Source organism: Podarcis gaigeae (assembly GCF_964106915.1).
Source record: "Podarcis gaigeae genome assembly, chromosome: 2".
NCBI lineage: Eukaryota > Metazoa > Chordata > Lepidosauria > Squamata > Lacertidae > Podarcis > Podarcis gaigeae.
This window is the reverse complement of record NC_139679.1, coordinates 123160167-123175377: the sequence shown is the minus strand read 5'-3', so window position 1 is coordinate 123175377 and position 15211 is coordinate 123160167. Positions and strand designations below refer to the sequence as shown.

The 15211-nt window shown below is 42.1% G+C and overlaps 1 protein-coding gene across 1 annotated transcript in view; it reads left to right on the top strand.

The window, feature by feature from the left end:
• The window catches only part of LOC310837393 (uncharacterized protein), a 56200-nt gene that overhangs the window by 25574 nt on the left and 15415 nt on the right, over window positions 1-15211 (top strand). The window contains exon 3 of the mRNA XM_083723936.1: window positions 9035-9205. Coding sequence (XP_083580062.1) covers window positions 9035-9205 — 171 coding nt within the window. The remainder of the gene's footprint in view (window positions 1-9034; window positions 9206-15211) is intronic.

Sequence of the window (15211 nt, the reverse complement as noted above, 5' to 3'; positions counted from 1 at the left end):
TCTCCTCTTTCACCCTAAATAAAAGGTTCTTTAATTCCTCCTCACTTTCTGCCATCAAGGTTGTGTCATCTGCATATCTGAGGTTGTTGATATTTCTTCCGGCAATCTTAATTCCGGCTAGGGATTCATCCAGCCCAGCCTTTCGCATGATGAATTCTGCATATAAGTTAAATAAGCAGGGAGACAAAATGCAGCCTTGTCGTACTCCTTTCCCAATTTTGAACCAATCAGTTGTTCCATATCCAGTTCTAACTGTAGCTTCTTGTCCCACATAGAGATTTCTCAGGAGACAGATGAGGTGATCAGGCACTCCCATTTCTTTAAGAACTTGCCATAGTTTGCCATGGTCAACACAGTCAAAGGCTTTTGCATAGTCAATGAAGCAGAAGTAAATGTCTTTCTGGAACTCTCTAGCTTTCTCCATTATCCAGCGCATGTTTGCAATTTGGTCTCTGGTTCCTCTGCCTCTTCTAAATCCAGCTTGCACTTCTGGGAGTTCTCGGTCCACATACTGCTTGAGCCTTCCTTGTAGAATTTTAAGCATAACCTTGCTAGCGTGAGAAATTAGTGCAATTGTGCGATAGTTGGAGCATTCTTTGGCACTGCCCTTCTTTGGGATTGGGATGTAGACTGATCTTCTCTTCTCTTTTTTTTTTTTTTTTAGCGGCATTTGCATTTGATATAGAACTTGCTTTTTATTTATTTATTTTTTAAATATTTTTTATTGATTTTAAGAAATACAGAAAAAAGAATAAAGGATAGATATAAGAGAATAGAATAGAAGAATGACAAATTTCCATGTTCTTTTTTCATCAAATCTAAAGGACTTCCCCACATCCTCCAAACCCTGCATTCTCTGTCATATAAAACATCAGCAGTTTGTTAACTTATTTCAAAACTTATTGTATCTTCCATTTTATCATGTTCCCTAATTTCAATTTTACTGTAACCCAATTCTTGTACGCTTTGTATTAAACACAATAAAGTTGTTTCATTATTTTACCTCTAAATTCTTGTGTCTTAATTTTCATTTCATTAACTTACATTTGCTGAAGCTAGAGTTTCCTAAAAGGTGCATTTTTTTTTAACATTCATACAGCTTATAGTGTTTTTTCAAATAATCCTTAAACTTTTTCCAGTCCTCCTCAATTGTTTCTTCTCCCAAGTCTCGGATTCTGCCAGTCATTTCAGCCAATTCCATATAGTCCATCAACTGCGATTGCCATTCCTCCAGCGTGGGTAAATCTTGTGTCTTCCAATATTTTGCAATCAGGATCCTTGCTGCTGTGGTAGCATACATGAAAAAAGTTCTGTCCTTCTTAAGCACTCTCTGGTCCACCATGCCCAGAAGGAAGGCCTCTGGTTTCTTAGGTAAGGTAAATCTCAGTACCTTTTTTAGTTCATTATGGATCATTTCCCAGAAGGCCTTCACTTTCGGGCAGGTCCACCAGAGATGAAAGAATGTCCCTTCCGCCTCTCTACATTTCCAACATTTGTTGTCAGACAGATGGTATATCTTGGCTAGTTTGACTGGGGTCATGTACCACCGGTATACCATTTTCATAATATTTTCCTTCAAGGCAGTGCATGCCGTAAATTTCAAACCGGTGTTCCATAACCTTTCCCAGTCTACAAACATAATGTTGTGCCCCACATCCTGCGCCCATTTTATCATGGCGGATTTGACTGTCTCATCCTGTGTATTCCACTTAAGCAGCAAGTTATACATTCTCGAAAGTAATTTATTTTTTGGCTCTAACAATTCAGTCTCTAGTTTCGATTTTTCCACCTGGAATCCAACCTTTTTATCTATTTTAAAGACCTCCTGAATTTGCGCATAGTGCAGCCAATCTCGCACCTTGGTTTTCAGTTTTTCCAAGCTCAGCAACCTCCAATTGTCTCCAATTTTTTCAATTATTTCCCAATATTTAGGCCAATGGGCCTCCATGTTAAGTCTCTTACGTGCCTTGGCCTCCACCGGTGAGAGCCACCTCGGAGTCTTACTCTCCAATAAGTCTATATTTTGTCCAGACCATCAAAATTGCTCTTCTGACAATATGATTTTTAAACAATTTGTGCACTTTAACCTTGTCATACCACAAATATGCATGCCACCCAAACGCGTTATCAAACCCTTCCAGATCTAGGACATCAGTGTTCTCCAGTAAAATCCAATCTTTCAACCAGCAGAAGGCCGCAGATTCATAATATAACCTCAAGTCTGGCAGGGCAAATCCCCCTCTTTCTTTCGCATCCGTTAATATTTTAAACTTTATTCGGGGCTTTTTGCCCTGCCAAACAAACTTAGAAATATCCTTCTGCCACTTTCCAAAACATTCCACCTTGTCCACGATCTGTAGGGCCTGAAACAAAAATAACATTTTCGGCAATACATTCATCTTTACAGCAGCTATTCGGCCTAACAAGGAAAGTTTCAATCTTGACCATGTTTCCAAATCTCTTTTGATTTCTGACCAGCATTTCTCATAGTTATCTTTAAACAAATTCAAATTTTTAGAGGTCAGATACACCCCTAGGTATTTTACTTTTTTAACCACATTCAGCTCCATTTCTTTAGAGAACTCATCTGTTTCTGTGACTGTCAAATTTTTTGCTAAAACTTTGGTTTTTTGCTTATTTAACTTAAACCCCGCCACCCGACCAAAGTCAGAAATTAATTCTAACACTCTTCTAGTACTGGAGACTGGTTCCTGTAATGTTAATACCAAGTCATCTGCGAATGCTTTCAATTTATATTGTTTCACTCCGACCTCAATTCCTTGGACCAACCGGTCCTTTCTAATCATGTTTAGCAACACCTCCAGAACTGAAATGAACAATAGGGGGGATAGGGGGCACCCCTGGCGTGTCCCTTTTTCAATTTTAAACTCCTCTGTCACCACATTGTTTACTATCAATTTAGCTTTTTGTTCTGAATAGATTGCTTCTATACCATTTTCAAACCCCCGCCCCACTCCCATCCCTTCCAAATTTTTCTTCATGAACATCCAAGAAATATTATCAAAGGCCTTCTCTGCATCAATAAAAATTAAGACCGCTCTAGTGTTAAGATTTGTTTGTAGAAGTTCCAAAATATCAATAATGTTTCTTGTGTTGTCAAACAAATGCCTACCAGGGAGAAAGCCAGCCTGGTCCTTATGGATCACTTCATTTAATACTTTTTTAAATCTACTTGCCAGAATATCTGCAAAAATTTTGTAATCCACATTTAGGAGTGAGATGGGGCGGTAATTCTTAAGCTGAGTCTTTTCAGTTTCTAGTTTAGGTATCAATGTGATGAAAGCTTCTTTCCACGTTTCCGGTGCCTTCCTTCCCTCCATAATCTGGTTACAAACCTCCATCAAGGGTTGTATCAAATAATCCTTTAAAACTTTATAATATTTGGAGGTTAGACCATCAGGGCCTGGAGACTTGCCCAATTGAAGATTCTGAATGGCACTTTCAATTTCTTGCTGTGTGATGTTGCAATTCAGGTTTGTTCTCATTTCCTGGGGTATTTTTTGTAATCCATTAGTTTTAAGGAATTGATCCACCTCGGAAGCTTTTTGCGGCCCTTGTGAGTAGAGTTCTTTGAAATATCTCTGGAAGCACTTTCTGATTTCCTCAGGTTTCTGAACCATTCTCCCTTCAATCTCTAGATTTGTAACTGTATTAAGCTTTTGTCTCTTTTTCAACTGCCAGGCTAGCAGTTTCCCACACTTATTCGCTGATTCAAAGGATCTTTGTTTCATTTGTTTAATTTTCCATTCCACCTCTTGATTTATCAATTTTGAATATTGCGCCTGGAAAAATTTCACTTCTCTTAGCACATCCTTCGACTTAGGCCTAGATCTTAATTTTTTCTCTCCTCTTATTTTCTCCAATATCTTCTCCTTCTTTTCATTCCAGAGCCTTTTCTTAATCGTGTTTTGTTGTATTAGAAACCCTCTCATGACTGCCTTACTTGCGTCCCAGATTATTCTTTTTTCCACGGTGGTATTCAAATTTATCTCAAAATAGTCCTTTAAAGTTTTTTGGGCCTTCTTAACAATCTCCTGATCTCTTAATATAGTGTCATTCATTTTCCATCTAAAGGATCCGGTTGTATTTAGTCTCAATTCCACTTTCAAAGCATTATGGTCGGAGCAGGTTTTTGGGCAGATTTCCACTTTTCTAGTCTTAGGTGCCAGTCCTCTAGTTGTCCATATTTGGTCGATTCGTGTCCATGTCAGATGAGCTTCAGAAAAGAAAGTTCCTTCTTTCCCTAGAGGGTTCTTAACCCTCCATATGTCGATTAAGTCCATATTGTCAGTCATTTCAAAAAAGGTTTTAGGTAGTCTGCCATCTTTCGATATGTTGGCACTTTGTGACTTATCCATGTTTACAGACACAACCCCATTCATATCACCCAACATAATGATGTTATTATAGTCCAAGTAATCCAGCATAGTCTCATGCAGCTTCCTGAAAAATTCCGATTTTCCCTCATTTGGAGCATATATTCCTAATATCAAAAATTTTTCTCCTTGTGTCTGTATTTCAATCGCCAAAATTCGGCCATGTTCATCTTTAAATAAGAATTTCGGTGACAGGCTCTCCTTTGCATATATCACCACTCCTCTTTTCTTAACTTTATCCGAAGAAATAAATTCTTGGCCTAGTCTTTTATTAATTAGCACTTTTCTGTGGAGCCTTGTCACATGTGTTTCTTGTAGGCAGATAACGTCCAATTGTTCCTTTTTCAAAATGTGAAAAACTTTTCTTCTTTTTTCCGGGGAATTTCCGCCATTTATGTTCCAACTGAGAAGCTGCAGAGACATCCTGATTCAATTGACGGGTCCTACAATGGGGTGTCTAAGTTTCCCTCCGATCCCGGAGGAGGTAGTGCTGGTCCAGATCCAGGTGGTATGACTCTTGAAGGTGGTCCCGGTGGTCCCTGGTGGAGGCCAAGAAGCTGCAGCTCCTTTTTGCAGGTCCTCCTCGTGGTCGTATAGGAACTTCTGCTGGTCTTCAGGTGATTTAATTTTTATTTTCCTTCCTTTGTAAGTAAATGAAAGTCCTTGTGGAAACTCCCACCTATAAGGAATTCCGTTGTGTCTCAACAATTTGGTCAAGTCTATATAGGTAGTCCTAAGTTCCAAGAGATATTTGGGTATATCTCTGTAAATTTCAGCCTTTTTGCCTTCTATCTCCAAAGATTTCTTGAAATGTAGGCCTAATATCTTATCCCTCTCTTCTCTTGATCTCAGAATAACTAAGCAGTCTCTGGACTTGTCTTTCTTTACAGATTTTCCCAGTCTAAAGGCTGTCACAATTTTAAAGTCCTTTTCTTCCTCGATTCTTCTCCAATCTTCTGGCCACTGCTGAGTTTTCCAAACTTGCTGGCATATTGAGTGTAGCACCATAACAGCATCATCTTTTAAAATTTTAAATAGTTCAGCTGGAATACCATCACTTCCACTGGCCTTGTTATTTGCAGTGCTTTCTAAGGCCCATTTGACTTCACTCTCCAGGATGTCTGGCTCAAGGTCAGCAACCACACTACCTGGGGTATATGAGACATCCATTTCTTTCTGGTATAATTCCTCTGTGTATTCTTGCCACCTCTTCTTGATGTCTTCTGCTTCTGTTAGGTCCTTTCCACTTTTGTCCTTTATTATGGAAATCTTTGTACGAAATGTTCCTTTCATATCTCCAATTTTCTTGAACAGATCTCTGGTTCTTCCCATTCTATTGCTTTCCTCTATTTCTTTGCATTGCTTGTTTAAGAAGGTCTTCTTGTCTCTCCTTGCTATTCTTTGGAAATCTGCATTCAATTTCCTGTATGTTTCACAATCTCCCTTGCATTTTGCTTGCCTTCTCTCCCCCGCTATTTGTAAGGCCTCATTGGACAGCCACTTTGCTTTCTTGCATTTCCTTTTCATTGGGATGGTTTTCGTTGCTGCCTCCTGTATAATGTTACGAGCCTCCGTCCATAGTTCTTCAGGCACTCTGTCCACCAAATCTAAATCCTTAAACCTGTTCCTCACTTCCACTGTGTATTCATAAGGGATTTGACTTAGATTGTATCTTACCGGCCCAGTGGTTTTTCCTACTTTCTTCAGTTTAAGCTTGAATTTTGCTATAAGAAGCTGATGATCTGAGCCACAGTCAGCTCCAGGTCTTGTTTTTGCTGACTGTATAGAGCTTCTCCATCTTTGGCTGCAGAGAATATAATCAATCTGATTTCGATGCTGCCCATCTGGTGATGTCCATGTGTAGAGTCGTCTCTTGTGTTGTTGGAAAAGAGTGTTTGTGATGACCAGCTTGTTCTCTTGGCAGAACTCTATTAGCCTTTGCCCTGCTTCGTTTTGAACTCCAAGGCCAAACTTGCCAGTTGTTCCTTTTATCTCTTGACTCCCTACTTTAGCATTCCAATCCCCTATAATGAGAAGAACATCCTTCTTTGGTGTCACTTCTATAAGGTGTTGTAAGTCTTCATAGAATTGGTCAATTTCAGTTTCTTCAGCACCAGTAGTTGGTGCATAAACTTGGATTACTGTGATGTTAAAAGGTCTGCCTTGGATTCGTATCGAGATCATTCTATCATTTTTGAGATTGCATCCCAGTACAGCTTTTGCCACTCTTTTGTTGACTATGAGGGCCACTCCATTTCTTTTACGGGTTTCTTGCCCACAGTAGTAGATATGATGGTCATTCGAACTGAATTCACCCATTCCCGTCCATTTTAGTTCACTGATGCCCAGGATGTCAATATTTATTCTTGCCATCTCATTTTTGACCACCTCCAACTTACCCATGTTCATGGTTCTTACATTCCAGGTTCCTATGCAATATTTTTCTTTACAGCATTGGACTTTCCTTTCGCTTCCAGGCATATCCGCAACTGAGCGTCCTTTCGGCTTTAGCCCAGCCGCTTCATCAGCTCTGGATCTGCTTGTACTTGCGCTCCGCTCTTCCCCAGTAGCATGTTGGACGCCTTCCGACCTGAGGGGCTCATCTTCCAGCGTCATATCTTTTATATGCCTGTTGTCTTTGTCCATGGAGTTTTCTTGGCAGGGATACTGGAGTGGCTTGCCGGTTCCTCCTCCAGGTGGATCACGTTTGGTCAAAACTCTCCACTATGACCTGTTCATCTTGGGTGCCCTGCTCGGCTTAGTTCATAGCTTCTCTGAGTTCTTCAAGCCCCTTCGCCACGGCAAGGCAGTGATCCATGAAGGGGTTCTTATATCTACCTAGCAACTATTACTGAAGTTCCTCAAATGCTGCAACTGAATTTAAACTAGTATATTTATTTTTCAGATATTCTTTGAAAACCTCCCATTTAGAAACAAATTCCTGTTTTGATTTATTATTTATTTTTTCTGATAAACCATCTAATTTGGCTTATTCTGTCAGCTTTTGGATCCAATCTTGTATAGAGGGGATTTCATTACTCTTCCATTTTGCTGCGATCAAAACTCTTGCTGCCGCCGTCGCATATAAAAAGATACCCTTCCTCTTTGGTGGAATATCCAAATCTGTTATTCCCAGAGGTAATATTTCTGGGTTAGTGGAGTCTGTAACCTGAAGCGTATGTAACCCGAGGTACCACTGTAGTATTACTTCTATCCCAGCCATCTAGGCAGCTGGGTTTTCTTGCATGGTGGGTTTCAGGAGGAAAGCACCCCTCTTTCACCACAGAAATAGTGAAAGACTCACCCTTCAACAGCTAAATGTCTGGGGCAGGAAAATGCTTACAGGGTCTGTGAAGCTCCTTTTGTTTCTTCTTCCCTCTCAGGAACCTGCAGCTTGTTTTCACTTCTGAGCTCCCTAGGAAGTTTGAAAGAGTCTAATCCTGCAAAGCTAGCGAGGATGGAAGGGGGAAGATGGACGGTTGACTTGGTCAGGCTGCCTCCTGCATCCCTCCCCAAACCTGTTGAGCATTCCCTCCCAGGACCCTCAGAGAGATCTGGTGAGTTGCAGGGGGAAAGGGCAGGGATGGATGGAGACAGGAGGGGGGGAAACACATTGGCAAGGTGTTGGACAAATATGTCCCAGGGATCTTTGCCCAGAGGGCGTCAATTTATTTGTGGGAGTTAGGAATTTGTTCATATATTTTTTTCAAAATATAATCTGCCCCCCCCAAGTTCTGTGGGACAATGGACTGGCCCCCTGCTGGAAATGTTTGCTGACCCCTGGTGTAGAGTCTCACAGGTGTCCCCTTAAGTCGGTGGGCTTCCGAGGTCCCAGTGGCAACGGAACTCCATCGGACCGGTCATGTGCTAAAAGGTGTTGTCCGGGCTTCACTAGGTGAGGTTGGCAATCTGGGTTCACCTGCCTGCATGATCCACCAAAATTGTTGGACAAATTATGTCCCAAGGAATCTTTACCCAGAGGGTGTCAATTAACTCTGTGTAAAAAAGGAGTCTACACCACGATCAGGCATCACTAGATTTATTGTCGTAATAGGACTCCACGGGCGACTCCTTAGCTCACGCTGTAAAGGAGTGCTCATTCCAAGCTTAAAACACATATTTTATAACCTAAAACTATTCGAATATCCCTCCTACAATTCCTATTGGTTAAGAAATTGCAGTTTACAGGCTACCCAATCTACCTACACATATGTACCCCCACCAATAACATGCATCCAATGTCCATTCAAATTAGCAATTTCTCCTTTAGGGGTGCGTATCCATGAAGCGTTTGAGCATGCGTACTAGTTCTTAAACTATCACATGCTATTTGTCCTTGTTATCTCGAGTCACCTCTAAAGTATAAAGCTATCACTCTCAGGTTCAGCATGGGCCTTGAACACATTCTTAGTCTTTCTTAGTCTTAATTGCACCCTCAACAAGGAAAGGAGTTTAGGGAGAATCCTTTGATTCAGCTAAGGATTCATTTTTATTCATTTATTCCACACTGGAGCAGGACCTATTTTTCTTGCTTGGTGGGTTTCAGGAGGAAGGCACCCTCTTTCACCATGGAAACAGTGAAAGACTTACCCTTCAACAGCTAAATGTGAGGCTCCCTTTGTTTCTTCTTCCCTCAGGAACCTGCAGCTCGTTTTCGCTTGGGAGCTCCTCAGGAAGGATGAAAGAGTCTGATTCTGCAAACCTAGCGAGGATGAAAGGAAGATGGACGGTTGACTTGGTCAGGCTGCCTCCTGCATCCCACTCCAAAACTGTTGAGCATTCCCTCCCAGGGCCCTCAGAGAGATCTGGTGAGTTGCAGGGGGAAAGGGCAGGGATGGATGGAGACAGGAGGGGGGAAATACATTGGCAAGGGGAAAAGATGGAGAGGAGAGAAAAGGCAGGAAGAAGGAGGCAGAGAGGCCTTTTCCCATGCTCCTCTTTGTTTCTGGAATCTGCTTTCATAGAGGAGCCAGAAACCTTTTTCCTCTCACAGCGTTTTGATTTTACATGTCCCCCCCCACTACATGATTAAATGATGATGATTACCTAAACTAATACAGAAATATGGGTAAAGGGTGTTGGGGAAATGCTTTTAGTAATTACAGATTGTTTATTTTTTTGAAACACTTCTACCACTTTTATTTTTTTCTAGACAATTATAATTATGTATGTAATTTATATATCACCCTTCATACAAAGATGTTCCTTGAAACCCTAATATCATTTCTCCCTTTTCCTCCAAAGCAGGTGGTGCAGAGAATCGACAGAACTCTGCAGAATGTGGAATGAGCTTTATTGATGGTGGAAACCTTACAAACCATCAACGAACTCACACAGGGGAAAAACCATTTCAATGTAATGAGTGTAGAAAGAGTTATAGTAGTAATGCCACTCTTAAACAACATCAGCGAATTCATACAGGGGAAAAACAATATGAATGTGTGGAGTGTGGGAAGTGCTTCAATGCGAGTGGAAAACTTACAAGACATCAACGGACTCACACAGGAGAGAAACCATTTAAATGTATGGAGTGTGGAAAGAGCTTCAGTGAAAGTTGGTCCCTTCATATGCATCATCGAAGTCACACAGGGGAGAAACCATTTAAATGTATGGAGTGTGGAAAGAGTTTCAGTTATAGTTCAAGCCTTGCTTTACATCATTACACCCACACAGGGGAGAAACCATTTGAATGTATGGAGTGTAAAAAGAGCTTCAATGACAGGGGAACACTTAGAAAACATCAACTAATTCACACAGGGGAAAAGCCATTCACATGTATGGAGTGTGGAAAGAGCTTCCGTCATATTGGTAAACTTCGAGTACATCAACTGACTCACACAGGGGAGAAACCATTTGAATGTCTAGAGTGTGGAAAGTGGTTCAGCCGAAGGACACACCTCACTTCACATCGGCGAACTCACACGGGGGAGAAACCATTTAAATGTCTGGAATGTGGAAAGACTTCCACTGATAGTCAAACACATGCAGTACATCAACGAACTCACACAGGGGTTAAACCATTTAAATGTATGGAGTGTGGAAAGAGCTTTGGTCAGAGTGCCAACCTTCGTACACATCAGCAAACCCACACAGGGGTTAAACCATTTAAATGTATGGAGTGTGGAAAGAGTTTCCGTCAGAGTGCACACCTTAACATACATAAACATACTCACACAGGGGTGAAAGAGTTTAAATGCTTGGAATGTGGAAAGAGCTTCAGTCGACGTGATAAACTTAGTGAACATCAGAGAACTCACACAGGGGTTAAACCATTTAAATGTATGGAGTGTGGAAAGAGCTTTGGTCAGAGTGCACACCTTAACACACATAAACGTATTCACACAGGGGTGAAAGAGTTTAAATGCTTGGAGTGTGGAAAGAGCTACAGTCGACGTGATAAACTTTGTAAACATCAGCAAACTCACACAGGGGTTAAACCATTTAAATGTATGGTGTGTGGAAAGAGTTTCCATCAGAGTGCACAGCTTACTTTACATGAACGTACTCACACAGGGGAGAAACCCTTTAAATGTATGGAGTGTGGAAAGAGCTTCAGTTGGAAGAATCAGCTTAATTCACATCAACGAACTCATACAGGGGAGAAACCCTTTAAATGTATGGAGTGTGGAAAGAGCTTCAGCGAATGTTCCTCCCTTAATATTCATCATCGAACCCACACAGGGGAGAAACCATTTAAATGCATGGAGTGTGGAAAGAGTTTCCGTCAGAGGATACACCTTACTTTACATAAACATACACAGGGGTGAAACACTAAATGCTTGGAGTGTGGAAAGAGCTTCAATCAACGTGAGAAACTTAGTGAACATTCACTCGATGTTCATTCTTTTACACAGAATTCTAGAATGCTGGAGTTGACCCTCGACATAATTTGAGGGGTTTTTGGATGGGGCAGAGTGGAAACACATTCACTTTATTTTGTTTACTTCTCTGGAACAAATGAACCTCAAAGGCAGACTAGCGTGACAATGAACCAAGAGATTCAGTGCTGTCACTTGTGGACTGAATCAGGACAATGGATATTTTTTACAATATGTGGGTTAATCATATTCACAGTGCCAACTCCAATGGTACCTTGGTTTAAGAACAGCTTAGTTTATGAACAACTTGGAATAAGAATGCTGCAAACCCATAAGTAGGTGTTTGGGTTGGTGAACTTGGCCTTGGAAACACAACATGTTCTGCTTCCTGTTGAGTGTGTTCCGTTTGTAAATTGAGTCCCCCGCTGCTAATCAGAGGCTTCCTGTTGAGTCTGTCGGCCGTTGAGTTCGGAGCAGCCACACAACACAGAGGTGATATTTGGAGCTTTTGTCTTTGCTATTTTTTTGTTTGTGTGGCTTTTTCTTTATTATTTTTTACTGTGAATTGTACTTTGTTTTATGATACTGACTTTTGACTGTGGCTTGTTACTTCATTTTTGTGACTGTGTGGAACACAGTTCAGCTGCTGGTTGATTGTGTGACTGCAGAAATGCATAAAAGCCCCCCATACAAACAATTACTATCATCAGTGCATGTAAGAAAAAAATATTAATTTTGGGTTTTATCATCTACAATACTGTCTTATTTATTTTATTGTACAGTACATTGATTATTGCCTTCCTTTTATGCATCAGTGGTCTTGTTATATAGTAAAAATCATTTTAAATTGCTGTTTTAGTGGTTGTTTTTCATTGTCTGCAATGGATTAATTCATTTTCCATTACTTTCTATGGGAAAGCATGCCTTGGTTTAAGAACGCCTTGGTTTAAGAATGGACTTCCTGAACAGATTAAGTTCGTAAACCAAGGTATCACACTGATTTTGTGTGTGAAAACAGCCATTAATAAAAGCAATGGATTTGTAGTCTGGTGAACCGGGTTGACTTCCCCGCTCCTCCACATGCAGCTGCTGGGTGACCTTGGGCCAGTCACACTTCTCTGGAGTCTCTCAGCCTCACTCACCTCAAGAGTGTTTGTTGTGGGGGAGGAAGGGAAAGGAGATTATTAGCTGCTTTGAGCCTCCTTAAGGGGAGTGAAAGGCGGGATTTCAAGTCCAAACTTGTGTCCCCAAAATGTCTCCAGTTTTCATTCAATGTGCCCTGGAAAACATGGCAGGAGCATGCTGCGCTTGGCACCCCGATGCTCATGTTCATTCCTCCCTTTTATGCCCCTTTCCTCTTTGGGGCATGCCACCTGTGCTCGGATTATTTCGCCAAAGGTGTTATTTGGGGGTGAAGGGGCGGCTTCTCCAGCTCCCGCTCCTGCCTGCTTCACCATGCTAGTCCATGATGGAGAAGCAGCGCTCCTGGATCGCTCCCAGCTCCAGTGGCACTGATCCCAAGACCTGCACGCTGCTGCTGTGACTTCCTGTGATCTCCAGCCCGCTGTCAGCAGCTGGATTGCTGCCGCAGGGTCTCTCTCTCTCTCTCTCTCTCTCTTTCTCTCTCTCTCTCCCCAGCAGCCCATTCTCTTACATTTCCTACTGTTGCTTTAAATTGCAGCTGACTTTGTGTCAGCATTCCCAAGCCCTTATTCCACCTCTCTTTCCGTATAGAAACTGTATAGAATTTTACTTGCCCCAAAATGCAAAGAAGAATGGATACAAAAACTATTGGAACATGCAGAAATGGTGAAACTTACCAGAAAAATAAGAAATCAATATAACAATTTTTTTTAATAAAAGAATGGAAATGGTTTATTGAATATTTACAGATAAACTGTATCTGAGATTTATTGCTCAGGGGGGAAAGGTCCCGCAAGCTTCCGTTGTGCAGTCTGCTTTTCCAGACTTCTGAGCGTAGCAGAGTAAAAACACAGCAGTTAAAGCCCTTAGCCTTCTGTCTTCTGTATGTGCCGTTAGTGTGCATAAATCAAGAGCCCATGCAGCTTCTCCTAAGCTAAAAGCATTTATTATTACAGCAGCAGTAACTTATCCAGTATCGAACAGAATGTGAGACATGTCCGTTCCCTACAAAAGCGAAACCAGAATAGAACAAAGAAAAACAGATCCCGGATGTGACGCAGGATCCCTCTACCCCACAGAAGGCAGGATGCATACACTGAGCTGTTTAACCCTGAAAGCTCAGGTTCTCCTCACACCCCCTCTCGTCCTGCGCTACTGGGGGCCAGTAAGTATCACCACTTACCCCAACTTCAAACCTCCATAGAACTCACCATGACTCTGGAAGCTCAAAGGTTTTGTTAACCCATCTGCCAGGTTGTCATGGCTTGTACAGTACTTCATCCGCACCAAACCTGACAGGACACTTTGACACACATTCTGGAAACGTATGTCTATATGCTTGGTTCTGGCCTTAAACTGCCCAGATTCTGCCAACCTCAGACAGGGTGGATTGTCCTCCTAAACACTGATGGGCAGGCAACAATTCCCATAGATCTCTTGCACCAGGCATCTATGGAACACCAGTTCCCTGCACAACTCCGACAGTGTGCTTAACTCAGCCTCAGTAGAGGACAGTGCAATGAGATTTTGCTTCAGGGACTTCCACACAACGAGAGATTCCCCAAACTTTATTACCATCCCAGATACGGAATTCCTGTTATCCAGATTCGCCCAGTTGTTATCTGCTCAGCAAGTGAGCCTAGTCTCACCTGCAGCTGACAGCTTGAGATTGAAGTCCTTGGTATCCTGCAGGTAATGCAGCACCCGCTTGATACCATGCCAGGTGTTTACACTGGGCTTTGTAGCTTCCCTACTGAGATTGGTAGCAAAAGCAGTGTCCAGCCTGCTCCATTGGAACAGATACAACAGGCTGCCCAGAGCTGACTGAAAGAGCTCAGCATTCTCGAACTCCACACGTGCTGCTAGCTGACTTTCTTTCACATAGCTTGTCTCCATGGGTGTCAACCCTCACAATCAGACTTTCTGAACTTCTCAAGCAACCACTAGTCTTGCCTTTCTGACTGAGCAAGAAGCTTCCATCTTCAGTCCTGTCTATCTGTGCACCTAGGTAGATCTTTACTGCACCTAGGTTCTTGAGCTGAAACCGCTTTCCAAGCTCTTTGGCAAACTTCGGCATATGTTTGTTTGCCCCTGAGATGTGTATGATGTCATCGACAAAGATCAACACCATTTCCTGTGACTCTCCTGTCCCTTTAAGGTACAGGCAGCTGTCAGCAAGACTCTTCCTGAAACCTAGCTTCTCTAAGGCTTCATTCAGGCACAAGTTCCAATTTCTGGCCAATTGCTTTAAGCCATAAATGGACTTGTGAGGCTTCCATACAGTATTTGGCCCATTGCCCTTAATCCCTGGAGGAGGAAACATGTACAGATCCTCCTGGAGGTCTGAGTTCAAATAGGCCACATCCACATCAAAGTGATGCACCTGCAAACCTCTTTGTGCAGCAATGGCTAAGAGCATGCACAGAGTTTTACTTCTGGAAGTAGGAGCATATACCTCAGTAAAATGCAGTCCCTTCTGCTGTGTGAACCCTCTGGCTACTAGCCTAGCCTTGTACTGTGGTTCTCCAGTTGCTGTGGGTTTAAGATGGTAAACCCAGTGGCTGCTCACGGCCTGTTTGCCCACTGGCAACGTCGTGAGAGAGAATACACAAATAGACTCCATTGAGCTCATCTCCTTCTGCATTGCCTCATGCCATTTCCTGGCTTCTTCCTGAGGCAGTTTCTGAACATCCTCAAAACTCTCAGGTTCACACTGTGCCATACCAACCCACACAGTTGTGACTGCAAACCTGTCGGGAGGCTAATAATAATAATAATAATAATAATAATAATAATAATAATTTATTATTTGTACCCCGCCCATCTGGCTGGGTTTCCCCAGCCACTCTGGGC